Here is a 24,330-nt window from a genome sequence, read left to right as displayed (position 1 = left end):
TGTGTGAAGGGCAAATGTTTTATTTACAAACTGATTTTCAACTGAATGCTTACCGTAATACAGAATACAAATGCTTTTCCCTCTCAATTGGTATATTGTTTGTTTTGCTGCTTACATACACAGGAAAACATCTTTTTAACAAGTTTTATAATTAAAGAGGAGACTGAGATTCAGTAACACTGCCTTGCCCATTAAAAGTGCCAGCAAATGGATGAAAATATTACTGAAATTCATACTTCGTATTAAACCACATTTTTTCACTTGCAGATTTTTAGGATTGGAAGAAAAAATGGTGTGCTTCACTCTTAACAGATATAATTTAATACGTAAACATTTTATACTCACGCTTGCATATTTGATAATTTGTTATAAAAATAAAAATCAGAGACGGTAAATGTAGTTTTCACTAATTCCTTCATTAATTTATGCTACTTTTTAAGCTCCATGCTCTATTATTTATAAATCAATGTTTTCTGTGATCTTTTTAACACTTTATCACTTTCAGAACATGACTGGCATTATTTTTTTATGGGAATCTACTTTGCCAAATCCAAATTGGTGGATTTCTCTTCACCATGAATTTTCGATTTAATAAGATTTATCTAATATTTAAGGCTTTGTCATATTCACAGCATGAATATTATGTATGAGTTTTCTGATGTACAATAAGATTTGACTTCTGGGAAAAAGCTTTCCCACATTTGTTACATTGATAGGGCTTTTCTCCTGTATGAGTTATCTGATGTCTAAGGAGATGTGACTTCTTGATGAAGGCTTTGCCACATTCAATACACCCATATGGTTTCTCTCCTGTATGAATTCTTTGATGCGTAACAAGCACAGATGTGTTACCAAAGGCTTTGCCACATACGATACATCGGTAGGGTTTCTCTCCTGTATGAAATCTAGAATGTTTATAAAGGGATGAGCTATACCTGAAGGTTTTCCCACATTCTTTACATTCAAATGAGTTTTCGAGTGTATGAGATTTCACATGTTGGGTAAAGGAAGAGTTCCAAGTGAATGACTTCCCACACTGATGGCATTCATAAGGCTTCTCTCCAGTGTGAAGTCTCTGGTGGACCACCAGTTGTGCTCTGTACATAAATGCTTTCCCACAATCACTGCACACAAAGGCTCCCTCTCCATTATGGATTTTCTGATGAGATGTAAGGTGAGACTTCCTGCTATAGGCTTTCCCACAGTCGTTGCATTCAAAGGGCTTTTTTCTTGTATGATTTTTTTCATGTCTAATGAAATGAAACTTCTTTTTGAAGGTTTTCCCACATTGAGTGCATTCATAAGAGTTTTCTCCAGTATAGTATGTATTATAATTAAGTAAATCTAAAGTAGACTGCACACTCTTCCCATATGATTTACATTCATATGGTTTTTTTCTTGTAGGATTAAGGCTTGTGCTCATGTTATAACCATGGAGTCTCTCCATAGTCAGAATTTTATTGAAGGTGAACAAAACTGAATTCAAAAAATTGTCTTTGCTTTCTTGGTTCTTCTCTGATTCATCAACAAGTAGCCAATCAGCTTCTAAAAAGGAGTACAATAAGACATGCCTCGTTAATTTTTTCCATCAACAGTTATTGAAGAAACATGATTTCAAATCTAGTATCTAATTCTGAAATAAATCCTGTATTTGCCTTGCTCTTGAGCTTTAAGAATAAAACTGCTGAAGAGGAAATGGGAGCAGATGAATGACAATAATGAGAACAGATGGCTTATCTTATGACCTACGGAAAGACAGTTAAATAGGCACAAGTTACAGTGAGTAGGGCACAAAGGAAGTCAAAAGGTTGCTCAACATTGATGCATGGTTATCTCACAGAATGGAGACCTATTGCAGGGATCTACCAATGGATGAGTGACCAGAGGAACAAGAGACTCTGGAGTTAAGGGAAAATATCAGAGGAAAAACCAGATCTGGAGGCAGCAGATCAGAATCAGAGTCCCCACCACCCCCGTCCTAGATTACCCTGGTAGGACAGCTCCCCGTTTCCCTCATTCACATCTCTTTCTCCTCTTAAGCACCTGGCACAATGGCAGTTACCTTCAAGAACATTCTTACATCTCCAGTCCTCTAACTCCATCCAAATCACAGGTGACACATGTCTGCAGAGGACACCAATCTACAACAGCTTGGATTCATTCTCCTGTGTCCTTGGAAGCCCAGGCACAGATTCTGTCTGCTTGCTATTGCTTTTATTCTGGTTGGGTTTCTATATATGACAACTATTTGTTGTATTTGTATTTGACAAGTACAGTTTTTACATTTTCTTTCAATCTACCCAACAACCTAGTCCTTAGAAAGCTGAAGTCACTTTATCCTGAAGTTACATTTTTTCATTCCTATCCTCAAGACACTACAAATCTCCAGTCGATCTCTCCACTAAAAAAGCGGGGAGGGTGCCTGACTGGCTCAGTTGGAGGAGCACATGGCTCTTGATCTCGGGGTCATGAGTTTGAGCCTCATATTGTGTGTAGAAACTGCTTAAATAAATAAACTTAAAAAAAGAGGGAGAAGGGGTTATATCCCCCCTCCTGAATTTCTCTCCTTGTGGAGTGTTAGTACAACACCCCGGCTTCTAACCTCATGCCTTCTTCTCTGTGGAGCTGCTCCAAGCAGTGGGCTATAGCCACCGGTACACATTTTTTTTTTAAATTTTCTTAACATTTATTCATTTTTGAGAGACAGAGAGAGACAGAGTGTGAGCGGGGGAGGGGCAGAGAGAGAGGGAGACAGAATCTGAAGCAGGCTCCGGGCTCCGAGCTGTCAGCACAGAGCCCGATGTGGGGCTCGAACTCACCAGCAGAGAGATCATGACCTGAGCTGAAGTCGGACACTCAACCGACTAAGCCACCCAGGCACCCCTTCGGTACACATTTCTTTATGCAGAGTGAAGTTCCTGTCTTCTTTCCTCGCTGCTTCAACTCATGGGAAGCAGCGTCCTGGGTTCCCTCAACTAATAGTAACCAACTGAAATATCCAGAGCAATCAGCCTGGTGAACAAAACTATACATTATAATGAATTCATTCGTGGTATCTAAGCACGCATTTTTCTAGTCCTGAACAAATACCTTCTGTTCCAAGAATTCTAGACTCTAAATAATTACAATATTTTGCTCATGTTCCTTTCCCATCTTAACTTGCTCTACCTCATCACCTCTCACCCTATTTAGTACTTACATATTCTTTAGGGAGGAGCCATTGTTCCATAATCTCAAAAAATGACTCCTCTCATCTTTTGCATACTTTAACTTTAAGCTCCATTTTCTCTGAACTTCCAGGACAGTCCCACTGCTGCCCGAAACCACTCATTCTGACAATTAGCTAGAAAAAAACTGCAATGTTATTGTACATCCAACAAATCTTCCACACTCATAAAATTTTAAAATATCTGATATGGCTGTTTTGCCTCTCAACTACAATTTTCACACCTTGGCAAATGGTAATGGGTTTTTTTTTGCTTTCTTTGAATCCTCCTCAGGAAACGTAAAAAAAGCCTCACTGAAAGAATAAGCATCCCACAGTGCCTGACTTTACAACAGTAAATTAATGAAATGTTCGTTAAATATCCAGTGTGCGCTCAGCAATGGTATAAAAACAAAAAATGATATAGGACTTTCTCTTCAGGGCATTATCAAGAGAAAAGATGCCTTAAGAGCACACAGGTTTAAAAAAAAATTTTTTTTAACATTTATTTATTGTTGAGAGACAGAGAGAGAGCACAAGCAGGAGAAGGGCAAAAGAGAGAGGGAGACACAGAATCCAAAGCAGGCTCCAGGCTCTGAGCTGTCAGCACCGAGCCCAACGCAGGGCTTGAACCCACGAACTGTGAGATCATGACCTGAGCCAAAGTTGGACACGTAACCAATTGAGCCACCCAGGTGCCCCATGAGCATACAGGATTTTAAACTGGTGAAGACACCCTGGAAAATAGTATAGAGGTTCCTTAAAAAATTAAAAATAGAACTACCCTACGACCCAGCAGTTACACTACTAAGTATTTAGCCAAGGGATACAGGTGTGCTGTTTCAAAGGTGGCACATACACCCCAATGTTTACAGCAGTGCTATTGACAATAACCAAAGTATGGAAAAGGCCCAAATGTCCATGGACAGATGAATGGATAAAGATGTGGTATATATATACAATGAAGTATTACTCAGCAATCAAAAAGAATGAAATCTTGCCATTTGCAACTATGTGGATGGAACTAGAGGGTATTATGCTAAGTGAAATTAGTCTGAGAAAGACAAGTATCATATGACTTCACTCATATGAGGACTTTAAGACACAGAACAGATGAACATAAGGGAAGGGAAGCAAAAATAATATAAAAACAGGGAGGGGTCAAAACATAAGAGACTCTTAAATACAGAGAACAAACTGAGGGCTGCTGGAGGGGTTGTAGGTGGGAGAATGGGCTAAATGGGCAAGGGGCATTAAGGCACACACTTGTTGGGATGAGCACTGGGTGTTATACACAGGGGATGAATCACTGGAATCTGCTCCTGAAATCATTATTGCACTATATGCTAACTAACTTGGATGTAAATTTTAAAAAATAATAATAAATAAATAAAGTTTAAAAAAATCTAAAAGGATATATGTCAAGTTTTCATGAAAGAGCCATAGTAGAGCTGGGACGGAGCTTCAAAGAAGGTAGAGATTAACATAGGCTGGAGTTATCATGAAAGAGGAGAACACTGAATTCAGACTTAGTAGCATGCTGGTTTTAGAGCACACCAGTATCAAAAGAACTGACACACAGAAGAAAATCGTGTACAAAGTTCACTAAAGAGCCCAACTGCCATGGAATAGGGAAAAGATGGACCATTCCAGATAAACAGAATGGGATCACATTAAAGAGACCTTAAAAGCCATTTAAGTGTCACTTAATAAAGGTTATAAAGGAATAACTCCTGCTAATTTGCCAGAAGAGTGACTCAGAAAATGAAATGATTTGGATAAATCTTGCAGGAACATCTAATATAAAACAGAAAATAGAACAGAACTGGCAATGTAGAATCATGAATGGCCTAGACACCATAGCAGGAGTTAAAATTCACTTGGTTTGTATTAGAAGTTGGGGTTCCAGGAATGTAAAATACACTTAATTGGTGTCTTAATCGTTTGAAACATACTTCTTTTACGGGCTCTGTGGAAAAAGAAAATTTTATTTTAAATCAGTCTTGGATAACCTAATAATTGAAATCACCGGTAATAAGTCTAACGGTATTTAAGGAAACACTCGTGACACAGAAAAGCTAAGTTGCTTACCGCAGTGATTCAGAGACTGCAAAGCAGCAGGCCAGTCATTATCCTTGATTATAATTTAAAGAGAAAGGTGAAGGTTGAAGCATATTAAATATTGGTTACTATGAAAAAACGGAGATTAAAGCCAGGTGGGGAAAATTATGGGAATGGGAAGTTGGAGAGGCACAGAGAGCACAAAGAAAATCATGCGAGTTCTTCAGAGGGATGCAGTTTCTGAAGGAGTTACTGTGGGAGAAGTTCTGGAGAGAGACACGAAGGGAAGAAACAAAGGTGGATAAGCAGGAAGTGAGGGTGAGGGCAGATTAGCGAGGAACCAACTCAAATGAAGTTGGAGAATTTCCAAATGACATCAGTATCACCAAGTGAAGTAGACAGATGCACTATAAGGTAGATACACCAAGTCAGCAGTGAGATGAAAGATGAGCAAGGTGGGGTACAGAGATGGGGCGTATGCTATAAGAAAAGGTTTTGGGGGTTTTTTTTTTGAAAAGAGGAATAATTAGAGCATAATGTTCCTATAAGTTTTAAAATAAAAATCTCTTTAAAAAATTAAACAAAAAAAATAAAAATAAAAATAGCCAACATATACTGAACTCTTACTATCTGCCAACTACTTGAATGGGTTTGCATGTATTAACTCACATAATCTTTAAAAGAAACCTGAAGTGAGGATTAATATTATCCCTGTTTTATAAATAACGTTGTGCTACAAAATAATTAGGTTAGACAGTGACTGGTGGAGTAAGACTTCAAATCTACACGATCTGACTACAGTATAAGAATTAGATGTATAGGGGCGCCAGGGTGGCTCAGTCAGCTGAGCTTCTGACTTTGGCTCAGGTCATGATCTCACAGATCATGAGTTCGAGCCCCGTGTTGGGCTCTCTGCTGACAGCTCAGAGCCTGGAGCCTGCTTCAGATTCTGTGTCTCCCTCTCTCTCTGCCCCTTCCCCGCTCATGCTCTGCCTCTCTCTGCCTCTCAAAAATGAATAAACGTGGGGCACCTGGGTGGCTCGGTCGGTTAAGCGTCCGACTTCGGCGCAGGTCATGATCTCGCAGTCCGTGCAGTCGAGCCCCGTGTCAGGCTCTGTGCTGACAGCTCAGAGCCTGGAGCCTGTTTTGGATTCTGTGTCTCCCTCTCTCTGACCCTCCCCCATTCATGCTCTGTCTCTCTCTGTCTCAAAAATAAATAAACGTTAAAAAAAATTAAAAAAAAAATGAATAAACGTTACAAAAAAACAAAACAAAAAAAAAGAATTAGATGTATAAAAAAAGATCTGGGATCATTTTTTAGTTTTGTTTTGTTTTACAAAGTAGGCTCCATGCCCAGTGTGGAGCCCAATGCGAGGCTTGAACTCACGACCCTGAGATCAAGACCTGACCTGAGATCAAGAATCGGTTGGTTAACTGACTAAGCCACCCAGGCACCCCAATCTATGATCATGATGAGGAAAAAAGAAGAATGAGGACTTGGGGAATTAAGAGAACAAAGCAAGGACCTACATAAAACAGGAAGCATAGGGAGCCTGGGCAGAGAGGAAAGGGACATCCCTTCATACAAGAGCTGAGCAAAGACAAAAAACAGCTGGGCAGAGTGAGTGAAGGTGTCATCTGAGGATCTGACAATGAATGGTAGGTCAAGCATACCCAGTCACTTCCAAAGATGTGTGGCTTTTAAGAGGTGCTTCAAAGGTACCTGTCCCTCACTGACCAACTGGAATCTCAATTCCAAAGACTCCCATCTGCCTAGCTTTCTCTCACTCACCTGGATAGCGCCAACATGGGTTCTCCCCCTCCACCATCCATGACTCCTGTCCTTGCTCCTCCTTGAAGATCACTTTTGTTTTGGTAATTGGACCCCCTGTTCGTGGGAAACAACACAGAACTGGAGACAAAGTGCTAGACACAAACAACTACCTCACAATTCAGGTCTGCCTCCTTGAATCTCAGAGCCTGGAAAGGATGACAGACTTTAGAACAAAAAAGACCTTTCTCCGCCATTTGGAAGGTGGAAGCATAAACACACATTCTCTGTTTATGCTTCATCTCAAAGGGGATCAAGAGTCTGTGACCACTGACATTCTGGGCCAAACTCTGTAATGCTTTAGAATGTCCACACGTCCCAAAGGAAGGGCACTATGAGTACATGCTCAGTTACAGTGAAGAGTTAGTCACCACCCACTGTCCTTACCCACTGCGGTGAGGTTTCTAAAGTTCTCCAGCATCACATCCCAATACAAGGTTCTCTGATCACAGTCCAGCAGCTGCCACTCTTCTGGGGTGAAGTCCACGGCCACATCCTGGAATGTCACCGATCCCTGTAACGGAACATTGATCTTCAAACTAAAGTGTGCATTATCTGTTGGTGGGAATGCAAACTGGTGCAGCTGCTCTGGAAAACAGTGTGGAGGTTCCTCAAAAAATTAAAAATAGAACTACCTTATGACCCAGCAATAGCACCATTAGGAATTTACCCAAGGGATACAGGAGTGCTGATACATAGGGGCACATGTAACCCAATGTTTATAGCAGCACTTTCAACAGTAGCCAAATTATGGAAAGAGCCTAAGTGTCCATCAACTGATGAATGGATAAAGAAGCTATGGTTTATATATACAATGGAATACTACTTGGCAATGAGAAAGAACGAAATCATGCCATTTGCAGCAATGTGGACGGAACTGGAAGGTATTAAGCTAAGTAAAATAAGTCAGTCAGAAAAGGAAGATATCATGTTTTCACTCATATGTAGATCTTGAGAAACTTAACAGAAGTCCATGAGGGAAGGGAAGGGGAAAAAATAGTTACAAACAGAGAGGGAGGAAGGCAAACCACAAGAGACTCTTATATACAAAGAACAAACTGAGGGTGGATGGGGGCATTGGGGAGAGGGGAAAATGGGTGATGAGCACTGAGGAGGGCACTTGTTGGGATGAGAACTGGGTGTTGTATGTAAGCCAATTTGACAATAAGTTATGTTAAAAAAAAATAAAACAAAGTGTACATTATTTGGGAACTTGCAGGAATCATGGCAGCCTCTTATGATCATATATTCATTAAGTTTTCATAAAGTTATATATGATAACTACTGTATGCTTGACCCAGAAATATACTTTGTGATAGAAACAAAAATCACATTAAAAATATTCACTAGTGTCGGGACAATTAAATCGAGTAAAGATTAGTCTCTTTAATAAGTGGTGTTGGGACCAGATATCCACATGCAAAAGAATGAAGCTGGACTGCCTTAAACACACATGAACACCTCACATCATATATAAAAATGAACTAAAAATGGGGGCGCCCAGGTGGCTCAGTCGTTAAGTGTCTGACTTCGGCTCAGGTCATGATCTCACAGTCTGTGAGTTCGAGCCCCGCGTCGGGCTCTGTGCTGACAGCTCAGAGCCTGGAGCCTGCTTCGGATTCTGTGTCTCCCTCTTTCTCTGCCCCTCCCCAGCTCATGCTCCGTCCCTCTGTCAAAAATAAATAAACATTTAAAAAAAAATTTTTTTAATGAACTAAAAATGAATCAAAGATGTAAATGTAAGAACTAAAATTATAAAATTCTTAGAAGAAAACATTGGAGTAAATCTTCATGAGCTTGGATTAGGCCATGGTTTCTTAGATATGAAAGGAAAAGTGTAAGTGACAAAAGAAAAAAATAGATAAAATGGAAATCATTAAAATTTAAAATATGTGCTTCAAAGGACACCATCAAGAAAGTGAAAAGGCAACCCACAGAATGGGATGAAATACATGTAAATCATATATTTTGGTAAGAAATTTGTGCCTAGTATATAAAAAGAACTCTTACAATACAACAGTAAAAAGACAACCCAATTTAAAAATGGACAAAGGATTTGAACAGATTTTCTCCAAAGACATAGACACTCATATGAGCATGAAGCACATGAAAAGATGCTCAACATCATTAGTAAATAGAAATCAAAGCCACAATGAGATATTGCCTCACACCCACAAGGGTTGTTAAAATCAAAGACAGACAATGACAAGTGGTGACAAGGATGTAGAGAAACTGGAACTGTCATACACTGCTGGTGGGGTTGTAAAATGGTGCAACAACTATGGAAAATAGTTTTACAGTTCCTCAAAATGTTAAACATTGAATTAACCATATTACCCAGCAATCCCTCCTAAATATATACCTAAGAGAACTAAAAATATAAAACCTGTAGACAAATGTTCATAGAGAAGTATTCATTAATAGCCAAAAGTGAAAACAATATGGGTATCTATCATCTGATGAATAGATGGAATAACAAAATGAGGTATATCCATAGAATGCAATATTATTTGACATACATGTAACATTGATGACCCTTGAAAATACTGTTACTAGGTGAAAGAAGCTAGTCAAAAAAGATCACATATTATATTGTCTTAGTTACATAAAGTGTTCAGAAAAGGAAAATCCATAGAAACAGAAAATAAATTAGAGCTAGGGGATAGGACAAATAGGGAATGACTGCCAATATGGGGTTTCTTTTGAGGGTAATGAAAATATTCTAAAATTAGATTGTAGAGATGGTTTTACAATTCATGGACAGACTAAAAACCACTGAGTTGTATATATCTTAAATGGGTCAATCTGTAATATGTGATTATGTCTCAATAAAATTATTTAAAATATTGCTTATATGTTCTTCATTCATTCATTCATTCATTCATTCAGACAATGTCTAATGAGGACCTACCAGACACTGTATTAGTGATACAAAAAAGAATAAAAATGTTACTGGTCTCAGAGATCTTACAATCTACTACATACTACAAAGTAAATATACATAAGTTAGAAGGGCTATAAGGTTAACATGTCAGACTCACATGACCATAATAAAATAGAATATAAGACCTTTTTTTACATAATATATCCTCTCAACCGTAATGTTAAAATCATGTTTAACTAACTTAAGCTGAAATTAAAAAGGCATGTGGCTACATGTCTACCACAAAGACATAGTTAAAACCATATAGAACAGGGGTCAGCAAACTACAACCCATACCCTGGCCTGATGTTTCTGTAAATAAAGTGTTACTGGAATATTTATACCCACTCATTTGCTTCAGATGCAAAGTTAAAATTGAGTAGTTGCCACAGAGGCTGTATGGCCTTCAAGCCTAAAATATTTACCATCTGGCCCTTTAAAAAGTTAGAAGACTAGGTAGGATTTATCCCATGAATGCACAGATAGTTCAATATTGAGAAACATATTAGAAATTCTCTGAATTCCTATATTAAAGATAAAACATTATTTTACCAACAGGTATTTTATTTACTTATCTATCTATTTTTTTATTTTTTTTAAATGTTTTATTTATTTTTGAGAGAGTGCAAGCAGGGGTGGGGCAGAGGATCTGACAGCAGTGAGCCTGATGTGTGGCTTGAACTCAGGAACCATGAGATCATGACCTGAGCCGAAGTTGGACACTCAACTGAATGAGCTATCCAGGTGCCCCAACCAACACATATTTTTAAAAAACATATAAGAAAAAAGGTTTCCCCTTGATGAAAACAATGTTCACAAGCTAAAAATCTTTAACTTGATTAAAAACAAGAAAACAAAACAAAACTATTTACCAAAATACAAGAGGAAACAATAAAACACTGGAAACATTCCCATTAAAATTGGAACAAAAAGATACTGGCTAGCAATTTATAGTTCCTGGGGCACCTGGGTGGCTCAGTCAGTTGAGCATCCAACTTGATTTCAGTTCAGGTCATGATCTCACAGTTTGTGAGATTGAGTCCCAGGTTGGGCTCTGTGATGGAGGCACTGAGCCCGCCTGGGATTCTCTCTCTTCCTCTCTCTCTCTCTGGCCCTCCCCTGCTCACACATGTACACTCTCTCAAAACAAATAAACATTTTTAAAAAATTATAGTTCCCAAAAATCCCTGTCCATTGCAATAAGACAAGAAAAAACATGAAGACATACATATTGAGCAGTAAGGAACAAACTCCATTTGAAGAGTGTATGATTGTCTACCTAGAAAACCTAATAATCAACTAAAAAAAATCTTGAACTTAATAAGAGTTCTGCAACATTAAAAAAATTTTTTTTTTTTAATTTTTAAAGAAGAAACAGAGGGAGCCTGGGTGGCTTAATTGGTTGAGTGTCTGACTTTCGGCTCAGGTCATGATCTCGCAGTTTGTGAGTTCGAGCCCCGCATCAGGCTCTATGCGGACAGCTCAGAGCCTGGACCCTGCTTCGGATTCTGTGTCTCCCTCTCTCTCTGCCCCTCCCTTGCTTGCACTCTGTCTCTCAAAAGTAAATCAACATTTAAAAAAATTTTTTTTTGAATTAAAAAAAATTAGTTCTGTAAGTTGGCATAAAGTCAAATAGATAAATGCATACTTTCCTATACACCAAAATAACCAATTAGAAAATACAATGAAAAAAGATCCATCCTATTCTCAACAGCAACTTAAACCATACATAAGAATAAATATTACAAGAAATTCTTATATGAGAAATGTATAAGAATTATAATAACAAACCTACAAAAATGTAAAGAAGGACCTATATGAAACATTAGAGAATACATTATTGAAAATTAATGAATTTTCTACAAATTAATGGAAACATATATTGCAATCACAATAAAAATACCTAAAATGCTCCTTTATAGACTCTGACAAGCTAATTCTAAAGTCCACATGGAACAGGGCCCATGGGTGGCTCAGTTGGTTGAGCATCTGACTTTGGCTCAAGTCATGATCTTCCGGTTCTTGAATTCAAGCCCTGAATCGGGCGCGCTGCTGTCAGCACAGAGCCTGCTTTGGATCTTCTGCCCTCCTCTCTCTCTGCCCCTCCCCTGCTCACTCTCTCTCTCTTTCAAAAATAAATAACATTTTTAAAAATAATAAAATAAAATAAAATTCACATAGAAGAGAAAATGCTCAAGAATACTAGCAGACTCTGGAAAAGATATAAGATTTACTTATGGTTCCAGAAGAATATTAAAAAAGATATGTAACTGAACTTACAAACAGAGTTTGCATAGTGCTGCTTATTGGCACTAAGCTCTTTGCTTACTCTAGGAAACATTTTAAGAAATATAGCATGCTATATAATATAAAATGTGATGTTATATTTATCACAGGGTTGTTGCTGTGAATGTTATTTCTCTTTTTTTTAAACTTTTTTCCCCCAAGTTTGTTTATTTGAGAGAGAGAGAACAAACACGAACAGGAGAGGGGCAGATTAAAGGAGAGACAGAATCCCAAGCAGGCTCCACCTACAGTGGAGTGTCAGCAGTGCAGAGCCCAACACAAGGCTCGAACCCACGAACCACAACATCACGACCTGAGCTGAAATCAAGAGTCAGAGCTTAACCAACTGAGCCACCTAGGCACCCCTGTGTATATTATTTCTAACATTATCTCCATGAAAACCCATTGTAAGATATTTTCTTCAGAGAACTGCATCAGGAAAATCTTTACTTCTCCAAGGGATTGTTTTCCTTTATCTTTGTGGACAATACCAATACGTTAACTGGTTGACTATCCATTTTCTGTGATTGCTATAAAGACTGGGTACACATATGCAGCTCAAATTTATTCCAACTATGTACAGACCCTGTGACATGGATATCAACTGATCAATTTTCTAAATTTTCTTTTGGACCTGATCTATTCAATCTATATTTTCCCTATACATGTCTATACATGTCCTTTTTATATAGATTTTTGAGAGTTTTAAATGACTCAATAAATGGATACCTACCTGGAAGTTGATCATTTTCTGGAGCTCTTACACACGGATCTATGAAAGTAAAAATAGGAAAAAGAATAGAAAGACATGAAAAACCAAAACGCAATGTAGAAAAGAAAAGAAGCACTATTAGAAAAGAACTCTTGGGGTGTTTGGGTGGCTCAGTTAGCCCAGCGTCTGAATCTTAATTTCGGCTCAGGTCATGATCGCAGGGTTGTGAGATTGAGCCCCACATCAGGCTCTGTGCTGAGCATGGAACCTGCTTAAGATATTCTCTCTCTCTCTCTCTCCCCCTACCCCTCTCCCTGCACCTCCCCCATGTTCTCTCTCTCACGCAAAAAAAAAAAAAAAAAAAAAAAAGTTAGAAAAGAAAGACTCACATTGCAGCTTCAGTAAATGTCACCTAGTGAGAGAATGACGATTCTAGGAGATGTCAGGAAAGTCCATATTTTATAAGTGCTGAACTCTACTGGTGGATCTGTTATGAATCTATGAAATTTAGGTAAGTATGTTGTACATTTTTGTCCTACTGATCTAATGGCAAGTTGTTAATCTTAGAACTAGTGACATTTTTTTCTTCCCAAAATTTTATCCTAAGAAAAAAAATAATAAATAAGTCTAAAAACTAAAACCCTGATTTCTGAAACTCAGTATATCTCTGGAAGTCAGTCCTTCCTGTGACTCTCTGGTCTCTGCTCTGAAGCTGGGATAAGAGAGCTCAAATTAGGTTGGGTTTTCTTGAAAAGGCTGGATTGAGGTATCCAGGAATTTTTTTTTTTTTTTTTTTTTTTAAAGACAGAGCCTTCAGTTTAAATTCTAAATCTGTCTCTCTCTCTTTCTTTGGAAATTCACCATCTTCTATGAGCCAGTATAGTTTTTTAAGAATTTAAACCAGCAAAGTTGGGGCCATAGAAAGGCTAAAATATGCAAGAGGGACTCACAGCTTTATATACACAGTCTTCACTGGAAGATCTGCAAATTCACCAAAGACTATTAACAACAACAAAAAAAGACTACAAATCAAAATTTATTCTGCATTCATTGCTCAAATATTTCAAAAGGAGAATAAATACAACTCTTTTTTTTTTTTTTTTTGCAGGGTCCTAACTACACTTGTGGCGATCATAGCACAAGGTAAAACTTGTCAAATCACCAAGTTGTACAGCAGAAACTAATGTAAGATTGCGTGTCAACTATACTAAAAAACAAACAAACAAAACGCCAGAATAAAATTCGGTGAAAACTCGTCTGGTTCGACTCTCAGCTCTTCCACTTATTGTCAGTATAAGCAAGTAAGTAACTTAACCGCTCTCTCAGCTTCAGTTAATTCATATGCAAAATGGAGAGAACACTTACTTCAGATAATTGTTGTGAGAATACACTGAGAACATGGCAAGTTTCTCTAGAAATACTCCCTAGATCCCTTGGAATGGTTTGATATTGCCTTTTGCGGGCTCTGGTAGGGCCAGCGATGTTCTTGTAACCAGGAAAGGTAAAGCCTGAAGCACATATTCCTACACTGTGATCTCTACCGACAAGGGCAGGAATACAAACTGAGCCTGCCCCATCCCTACTCGGGATCCGGGAACCCACTTGAGTGGCAGTCAGCCCCTTCTCTTGCTTTCTCTGAACTCCAGAATTGGACAGGACCCACACATCCAAACACTAAATCGCTGCACGTGGGGGTTGTGAAGTTTTACCTTCCTTTGGGTACGCCAATAAACTGGTGCCTATCTTTCTCCCCGCCCTTCCCTTACGTCCCCAAGCTCCGTAGAGTCATACCTACCAGTCTTTCACCACCACACTCCCATCTTTGGTTCTAAAAGATCAGATTACAGAGATCTCCCACAGGCTCTCGGGGAGAAAACCCCGTTCCCCCTTCACGCGGCGCAGGTTGGAAGATTACTGAACACCGGCTACAGCCCCACTGCGCGTGTGCGGAAGTAACTGCCGCCCAGGTTCCCAAGTCCCCCCGCGGTGCAGGCTCTTCTTAGGGGACTACATTTCCCATAGGCCTGTGGAGCTCGTTTCCGGAAGGCTTCAGAGGCCTCTGCCTCTTTGTAGGGAGAGTCCTGGGTTGGTATCTCTGGGACTTCCATGACAGCCAAGCTCGTTTATAAGAGGGAAATGTGTATATCATTTTCGTTTAAAAATACAAGACACCAGGATTTTTAAATACTAGAAAATCTAAATCAGCACTATAAGATAATAATCTACCCTTAGTTCAGTTTCTTTTAGCAACGCACTAGCTTAGGTCCCAAAAAGGAGGTAAAGCGGAGTACCCAACAAAGAAGACTGAGAAGGGATAAGGTGTGAGACAGACGTAAAAGTAGAAGAGTTTGATTCTGCAAAATCAAGGGAAGAAAATGTTTCAAGAAGTGGGGAATAATCCAGCAGTATTAAATGCTGCTAATTAGTCAAGTAGGATGATCACTAAGAATTGACCATTGGATTTAGCATTGTGGAGGCTGTTGAAATATCCCATTTTGGCATAGTGGTAGAATTTCAATAAAATCTTTTAAGAATTTGATAAGAGCGGAATGAGTGGAATTTGATAAGAGTGGGAAGAGAGGAAGTGTGAAAAGCAAGTACAGGCAGTACCTTTAAGAAGTTTGGCTTTTTTAAGATGAGTAGAAAAAGAAAGCTGTCGTTGCATATAGATTTGGGGTCCAGAATTTTTTTTAAGATGGAAGAAATTATAGTATGTATGCTAATTAAAATTATACAGTAGAGGGAGAATACAGGAGAAATGGGATAGTTGCAGGAAGAAAAGTCCTTCTGGAGAAAAGGGATGGGATTCAGTACACTGTGGAAGGATCAGTTGTGAGTGTGGACCATTCATCCATTGAAATAACAAGGGAGACAGAATTTACAGGTACAGGTGAGATACAGATTTAGTGGTGGGAGAATGAGCCTATCTTCTTCTAAATGCTTGTATTTTCTTAGTTAAATAGGAAGCTGAAAGTGAAGGAAGGGAGAAGGTATTGGAGATTTGAGGAGAGAAAAGTAATACTGTAGGACATTGATTCTAATATACACTTTTTTCATATTTGAACATCTGCAAAACTGGTATTTTACAAATGATGGCATGCTATAGTTTAACTGGCAGCATGTTTTTTCTCTTTGAAAGTATGTGAAATAATTATGTATCTTGTAATCAATGGCATCTGAGATTCTAATGTTATTTAGGAATGTGGAAGAGTGGGGGCACCTGGGCGGCTCATCGGTTGGCGTCTGACTTTGGCTCAGGTCATGATCTCATGGTTCATGGGTTTGAGTCCCCTGTAGGGCTCTGTGCTGACAGCTCGGAGCTTGGAGCCTGCTTCTGTGTCTCCCTCTCTCCGCCCCTCCTGTCCCCCACTTGTGAGCCCTCTCTCTCTCAAAAATAAACGTTAAAGGGGGGAAAAAAAAGAATGTGGAAGAGTGAATGGATTAAGGAAATACAGTACTATTGCTTGGTAGCATTAAGAGCCCACTTGATATTAGTAGCCACTGTATTCATTGGCATTTTCAATGTCATAAAAATTTTTTTTATATCTTAAAAAAAAAAATCCTTTCTTGGAGCGCCTGGCTGGCTCGGTCGGTTAAGCGTCCAACTTCGGCTCAGGTCATGATCTCGCGGTCCGTGAGTTCAAGCCCTGTGTGGGGCTCTGTGCTGACTGCTCAGAGCCTGGAGCCTGTTTCGGATTCTGTGTCTCTCTCTCTCTCTGACCCTCCCCCGTTCATGCTCTGTCTCTCTCTGTCTCAAAAATAAATAAACGTTAAAAAAAAATTAAAACAAAAAAACAAAAAAACAAAAAAAAATCCTTTCTTAACCTATAGCCCATTTGAACAACTGCACCATTTCCTAACTTTCCTTCATAGAAAAATCTTTCTAAAGAGCTGTCTCTTGTTGCTGTCTACATCTTCACACCTCCAATTCTCTCTTCAGTCCACTCTAATAGCTTCTTGACTCTACTCTCCTAAAACTGATCTTGTCAAGTTACCAATTAAATTCCAATTCTGTCCTCATTATATTTGACCTCAACAGCATTCAACACAATTAAAATACTTCCTTATCTTGGTTTCGAGGACATCTCATAAAAGCTAGTTTCTCCCACTTCACTCAGACTACTTCTGTATTTCCTTTACTAAAACTCTGTTCCTCTGTTCCTCCTCCAAATGTTGGAATACTCAAGGGTTTGACCTTCAGCCTTTGCTTTCTGAAATTGCCTCTAAATGATCTCATTCAGTCCCATGGCTTGAATTACCATTTATGTGATGATGAGTGATGACTGAAAATCTGTATTTCCATCTTTCATTTCTCCCCTGAACAGCAGACCCCTAATTCCTTATGCCTACCTGAAATCTCCCCTTAAAAATCTAAATGTCACCTCCAACTTCACACTTCCAAGCCAATTAATCCCTGCCTTCTCCCACCCCCAATCTATCACTTCTAGTTCAATAAATGCACCATCACCACCTCATTACTCAAGCAAAAATTTAGGAGCCATCCTTGATTTCTCTTATTCCTTTTCTTTTTCTCATAGTATATATGTTTATGAAAGCACATATTTTTGTTTGGCAATACTGTGATTTATAATAAGAAATATATATTTGATCTTCATCCCTGTTTTTGGTTCAGAGCTCCTAAAAGTCTTGGAATTTCCTAAGTGATGATAGCAATAACGGTGTCTTTTGTTATATTACTGAAGTGATTTTGTACTGTACCTAAGCATGGGGGCTGGCTGCCAGGAGAACCAATCATATGATTGGAGATTAGAGAGTTGAAACTTTCAGTCCCAACTTCCTGACTTCTGGGGAGGGGAAGAGAGGCTGGAGGTTGAATCAATTGTCAGTCGCCAATAACTTAATCAATTGTGCCTATGTAATGAAGCCTCCATAAAAACTCAAAGGACAGGGCTCACAGACTTTGTGGGTTGGTGAACACATGTAGGTACAGAGAGAGTGTTGGCCCAGAAAGGGCATGGAAACTCTTTTCCCTTTCCCCATACGTTGCCCTATGCATCTCTTCCATATGGCTGTCCCTGAGTTATATATCCTTTTATAATAAACTGGTGATCTGGAAAATAAAAATGTTTCTCCAAGCTTTGTGAGCTGCCTAGCAAATTAGTCAAACCTAAGGAAGGGGTTGTTGGAACCTCCATTCTATAGCTAGCAAGTCAAAAGCACAGATGACAATCTGGACTCGTGATGGGCATCTGAAGTGGGGGGAAAAGGGTAAGCTTGTAGGACTGAACCCTCAACCTGTGGGATCTAACACTGTCATCAAGTAGTATCAGAGGATTGTTTGGTGGTGGGGGAAAGCCCACACACTGGAATTTGTGTGAGTAGAACCCGGCACATAATAGGTGCTAAATAAATATTTGCAATACTGAATATACAATTGTCCATAGTTTTATCTCTATTAAATGTGTCACAGAACTTGTTTCCCATATCTATGAGTCTAATTCTGTTGTTCTATTTGTTCATTTGTTTTGTTTTCCAGATTCCATATATAGGTGAAGTTACATGATATTTGTCTTTATCTGATTGATTTCACTTAGCACAATACTGTCTAGGTCCATTCATGTTGTCACAAATGGTAAGATTTCATTCTTTTACGGCTGAATAATATTCCCTATTCCTGTGTGTGTGTGTGTGTGTGTGTGTGTGTGTGTGTGTGTGTGTATGTGTGTGTACACACATCACATTTTCTTTACCCATTCATCTATTGATGGGCACTCAGGTTACTTCCATATCTTGACTATCATAAATAATGCTGCAGTGAATATGGTGGTGCATATACCTCTTCAAATTGATGTTTGTGTTTTGGTTTTTTTGTTTTGGATAAATACCTGGATGTGGTATTGCTAGATCACCTGGCAGTTCTATTCTTAATTTTTTGAGGAATTTCCATATTTTTTTCCATTGTGGTTGCACCACTTTACATTCCCACCAATGGTGTATAAGGAAGGGTTCCCTTTTCTCCACATCCTTGCCAACACTTGTTCGTTCTTTCTTTTCTTTCTTTCTTTCTTTCTTTCTCTTCCTTCCTTCCTTCCTTCCTTCCTTCCTTCCTTCCTTCCTTCCTTCCTTCCTTCCTTTCTTTCTTTCTTTCTTTCTTTCTTTCTTTCTTTCTTTCTTTCTTTCTTTCTTTCTTTGATAATAGCCAATCTGACAGGTGTAAGGTGATCTCATTGTGGTTTTGATTTGCATTTTCCCTGTTGATAGCTGACGTTGAGCATCTATTCGTGCACCTGTTTGCCTCATGAGTGTATAAGTGTTCCTTCCTCTTCAATGTTTTGGAATAACTTGAAAAGAAGAAGTACTAACTCATCATTAAATGTTTGGCAGATTTCACCTATGAAGCTGTCTGGTCCTAGACTTTTTGTTTTTGGAGTTTTTAAAAATATTGATTTAATTCCATCACTTGTATTGGTCTATTCAGATTTTTTTAATGTTTTTTATTTTGAGAGAGAGAGCGAGAGAGAGAGCGAGAGAGAGAGAGCAAGCTAAGCAAGGGAGGGGAGAGAGAGGGGGGAGAGAGAATCCCAACCAGGCTCCGTGCCATCAGTGCAGATTGAGCAGGGGCTCAACTCATGAAGTATGAGATCATGACCGAGCCAAAATCAAGAATCAGACAGGTAACCAACTGAGCCAACCAGGCACCCTGGTCTATCGAATTTTCTATTTCTTTGTAAATCAGTTTCGGAAAGTTATATGTTCCTAGGAATCTATCCATTTCTTCTAGGTTTTCCAATTTGTTGGCATATAATTGTTCTTTGTGGTTTCTTATGATCCTTTGTATTTCTGTAGTGTCAGTTGTAACTTCTCATTTTTCATTCCTTGTTTTATTTAGGCCCCCTCTCTTTTTGTCTTGATGAGTGGGCCTAGAGTTTATCAATTATGTTTATCTTTTCAAAGAACTGATTTTTCATTTCATTGATCTTTGCTATGGTTATTTATTATTTCAAAAGTTTATTTGAGAGGGAGGGAGAGAGAGAGTTCAAGTGGGGAAGGAGCAGAGACAGAGAGAGAGAGAGAGAGAGAGAGAGAGAGAGAGAGAGAGACAGAGAGAGAATTGCAAGCAGGCTCTGCGTTGTCAGTGCAGAGCCTAAAGCAGGGCTCAATCTCACAAACCGTGAGATCATGACCTGACCTGAGATCAAGAGTCAGATGCTTAACCAACTGAGTCAACCAGGCACCCCTTTGCTATTGTTTTTAAAATCTCTATTTCACCTATTTCTGCTCTTATCTCCTTTGTTCTACTAACTTTGGGCTTTGCTTACTCTTCTGTTTCTAGTTCCTTTAGGTATAAAGGTATTTATTTTGGATTTTTCTTGTTTCTTGAGGTAGGTAGGCCTATATCAATATAAACTTCCCTCTTAGGTCTGCTTTTGCTACATCCCATAGATTTTGGAATGTTGTATGCCCATTTTCGTTTGCCTCAACGTGATTTTAACTTCATCTTTGATTTATTCATTGCCCCATTAGCTGTTTAGCAGCAGGTGTTTAGTCTCCATGTGTTTGTGTGTTTTTTCCAGTTTTATTCTTGTAATTGATTTCTAATTTCATACCACAGTAGTTGCAAAAGATGCTTGATAGGATTTCAATCTTCTTGAATTTAGAGACTCATCTTGTGGCCTAACCTGTGATGTATCCTACGGGATGTCCCATGTGCTCTTAAATGAAAGTAATACAATAGTATGGGGCTTTAATACCCCACTTACCTCAATGGATAGATCATCTAGACAGAAAGTCAATAAGGATACATTGGCCTTATGACACCTATCAGATGGATTTAATAGGTGTCATAAGGCCAATGTATCCTTATTGACTTTCTGTCTAGATGATCTATCCATTGAGGTAAGTGGGGTGTTAAAGCCCCATACTATTGTGTATTACTTTCATTTTTATGGACTCTCTCTCCTATATGTCCTGTGCAATGAATGTGAATACCTGTGCTGTAACTGAAAACGTTGGCACATTCTTGACTTTCATAGGTCCCTATGTGTGAAAAGATTATTTTGATCATCTAAGCTTTGACCAAAGCTCCTTAAACTCCTCTGCAATGTACTTTCTGATGAATATGAAGACTTGAGCTCCGAAGGCCTCAGCACAATTACCACATGTATAAAGTTTTTCTCCGGTGTGGACTGTGATGTACTTGAAGAAATATTTGCATTTTGGCTGAAGCTCTTACCACGCACAACACACTTCTTTGGTTCCTCTCCTACTATACTCTAATAGATGTTACGTTTTGAGCTATCACTAAAACCTCTATCTCTCTTCACACCTTTATGGGGCCTTTCTCTCATATAATCTCTCTGAAGAACTTGAAGTCCTATATTCTACCTGTGGCTCTTGTCACACTCACCACACCAGCAGGGTTTCTAAACATATGGATTCTCTGACGAATATCAGAGAATCAAAACAAAACAAAACAAAACAGAGAAGCAATAACCAAAGCAATAGTTGAAAATTTTTAAAGGAAGTAACTTATTCCTTACATTTTAATGTACTTTTATAATAAGCATGTATTATTTAATCAGAAAATTCTACCACGGGGGAACCTGGGTGGCTCAGTTGGTTAAACGTCTGACTTCAGCTCAGGTCATGATCTCATGGTCCGTGAGTTCGAGCCCTGCATCGGGCCCTGTGCTGACAGCTCAGACCCTGGAACCTGCTTCATATTCTGTGTCTCCCTCTCTCTCTGCCCACCCCCTCCCTTGTGCTCTGTTTCTCTCTCAAAAACTAAACAGTGAAAAATTTTTTTTAAATTAAAAAAAAAAAAAGAATGGGGTGCTTGGGTGGCTCAGTTGGTTACGCGTCCAACTTCAGCAGCTCAGGTCATGATCTCGCAGTTTGAGGGTTCCAGCCCTGTGTTGGGCTCTGTGCTGACAGCTCAGAGCCCCTCCCCTGCTTCGGATTCTGTGTCTCTCTCTCTCTCTGCCCCTCCCCTGCTCATGCTCTGTCTCTCTCTGCCTCTCAAAAATAAATAAATGTTAAAAGAAAAAAGAAAAATCCACCATGGAGAAAATTAAAAGACATGCAACAAACTGGCCTTTAAGAATAATTTTAAAAGATTAAACTCCTCATTAAAAATAAGCAGAGGGATGCAAATTTAATAGGATTAAATTATTTACTAAAGGAAGCAAATTTAAAAAAATCAAGAAATAGCTTTGTTATGATATCTTTTTTCATTTAACTGCTCACTGAATATTCAAGAGGTCCATAATTTGGAGTTCAGATACCTTTAGGCAGAATTTGCAAGGAAAAGATGACATTATTAGCTATGTGGAGGCTGCAAACCCGGGAAGCATTTGTTGTAGAGAATAGCATCAATGATCCTGGGGTGACCCCAACTACAGATGTCTCAACTTACCTTGTGAGAAACCATAAAGTGATGACTAGGAGATGTTAACTTAAAATAAAAATCTGAGGGGCTCCTGGGTAGCTCAGTCGGATGGGCATCTGACTTGAGCTCAGGTCATGATCTTGTGGTCTGTGAGTTCAAGTCCCGCACGGGGCCCTGTGCTGACAGCTCAGAACCCGGAGCCTGCTTCAGAGTCTGTGTCTCCCTCTCTCTGCTCCTCCCCTGCTCACGCTCTGTCTCTCTCTCTCAAAAATAAATAAACATTAAAAAATAATAAGGATTTGAGAGCTCAGGGTATTACTGAATTACAGAACTACTGAATTCTGACAATGTCACTGTCTGAAACCAACTTATTTTTCTTTTCCCTCTTTTTAAACCTTCTAGTATATCCAACATGATGCCATCAGAACCCTGACAAGTTGTTTTCTTGAAGACTGTTAGCTTAATACTCTTGATCCTATAAAGTCCAGTTTATTTACTATGCCCCCAATTTGATTCCAAACTTCCTAGGGCCTAGAATAAGATACCATGTAGGGGGCTTAACAACAGCGAGAAACACTTTACAGCATAATGGTTAAGAACATAAGCACTGTAGTCAGACATATCTAGGCTGGAGTCTACCACTTTCAAACTGTGTTTTATAACCCTTCTAAGCCTCAATTCCCTCATCAGGGATAATTAATGGATATACAGATTTAATCATCAAAGTGCTAAGCATGATGCCTGGCACATAATATTCATTCAGTAAATGAGAGTTATTACCCCAAGATTCCCATTGTCCATAAGAAAAGTTGTGTGTAGCTCAAAACACCTCCAGAGGTAATCTACTGTAACTCCAAAAATGTCCAGGTTTTACCAGTTCACATAGAACATGGAGTCACATTGGGGCGCCTGGGTGGCTCAGTTGGTTAAGCGTCCAACTTTGGCTCAGGTCATGATCTCGCAGTTCATGAGTTCAAGCCCTGCATTGGGCTCTGTGCTGACACTTCAGAGCCTGCAGCCTGCTTCAGATTCTGTGTCTTCCTCACTCTCTGCCCCTCCCTCGTTCATGCTCTCTCACTCTCTCTCAAAAATAAAGATTTAAAAAATTAAATTAAAAAAAAAAAAAGAACATGGAGTCACATTAACAATATTTACCATGTTCTGCTGCCTCTTGACCTTCTAGTTCATATAGAAACTCCACTCCTGGGGCACCTAGATGGCTCAGTCAGTTATGCGTCCAACGCTTGATTTCAGCTCAGGTCATGATCTCGGGGGTTGTGAGATCAAGCCCCACGTTACGCTCCACACTGAGCATGGAGTCTGCTTAAGATCCTCTCTCTCTGCCCCTCCCTGGCTCACACACTCTTTCTAAAATTAAAAATATATATATAAATAATAAAATAAGAATAAAATAAAGAATAAATAAAATAAAAGATAAACTCAACCCCTGCCAACTCTTCTCCCCCTTCCATCTATATATGCAAATTCTCCAGTAGTGACTGCATAAACAAGCCTTTTCCTTCCAGGTGATGTCCATATCATTCTTTCCTCTGGCCTCTTTGGTGATGTTCGCAATCAAGAGCTCCACTATCTTCTAAAATGCACTGAGATTCCTCTCCACTATCTTCACAATTTCCTTAAAATGTGTTTAATTTTTTGGTTCTCCCTTTATAAAAAGGGCACCATACTGTATGTAACCTTTGGGGACTTTTCACTTAACTGTGCTAACCACACTGTTGTGTGTCATTGTGGCTCATTTCTTTTGGTTGCTGTACATCGTCCACACTCATCTGATGATGGGGACCTGGACAGTTTCTAGGGTTAGGTTTTGCTATTGTGAAAGTACTATGAAGCATATGCTTGTTCATATTTTCTGTTGTACACATGTAAGACACAACTATTTATTGTGGTCATTTTTGAAGGATTGAGATTATGAAAAAAAAATCAGTTCGACTGACTTGGA

General features: G+C 39.0%; 1 protein-coding gene across 2 annotated transcripts; it reads right to left on the bottom strand.

Annotated features, from left to right (window-relative positions):
* ZNF684 (zinc finger protein 684) lies at positions 1-14,972 on the bottom strand. Of its 2 annotated transcripts, XM_053212215.1 has the most exons (6): positions 14,814-14,964; positions 13,408-13,516; positions 13,040-13,078; positions 7,485-7,611; positions 7,059-7,154; positions 1-1,545 (listed from the first exon to the last, which is right to left on the bottom strand). In XM_053212215.1, the coding sequence occupies exons 3-6, from the start codon at positions 13,052-13,054 to the stop codon at positions 641-643; spliced, it is 1,143 nt and encodes a 380-aa protein (XP_053068190.1). In that variant the 5' UTR covers positions 13,055-13,078; positions 13,408-13,516; positions 14,814-14,964; the 3' UTR covers positions 1-640. The 2 variants fall into 2 exon arrangements, with proteins under 2 accessions (XP_053068190.1, XP_014942349.1); XM_015086863.3 differs by lacking the exon at positions 13,408-13,516 and having other exon boundaries at positions 14,814-14,972.
* Positions 14,973-24,330: the final 9,358 nt, after the last annotated feature.

Source organism: Acinonyx jubatus, chromosome C1, assembly GCF_027475565.1.
Source record: "Acinonyx jubatus isolate Ajub_Pintada_27869175 chromosome C1, VMU_Ajub_asm_v1.0, whole genome shotgun sequence".
Classification (NCBI taxonomy): Eukaryota; Metazoa; Chordata; class Mammalia; order Carnivora; family Felidae; genus Acinonyx; species Acinonyx jubatus.
Note: the sequence above shows the minus strand (reverse complement) of the source record. Positions and strands in the feature narration are given on the sequence as shown.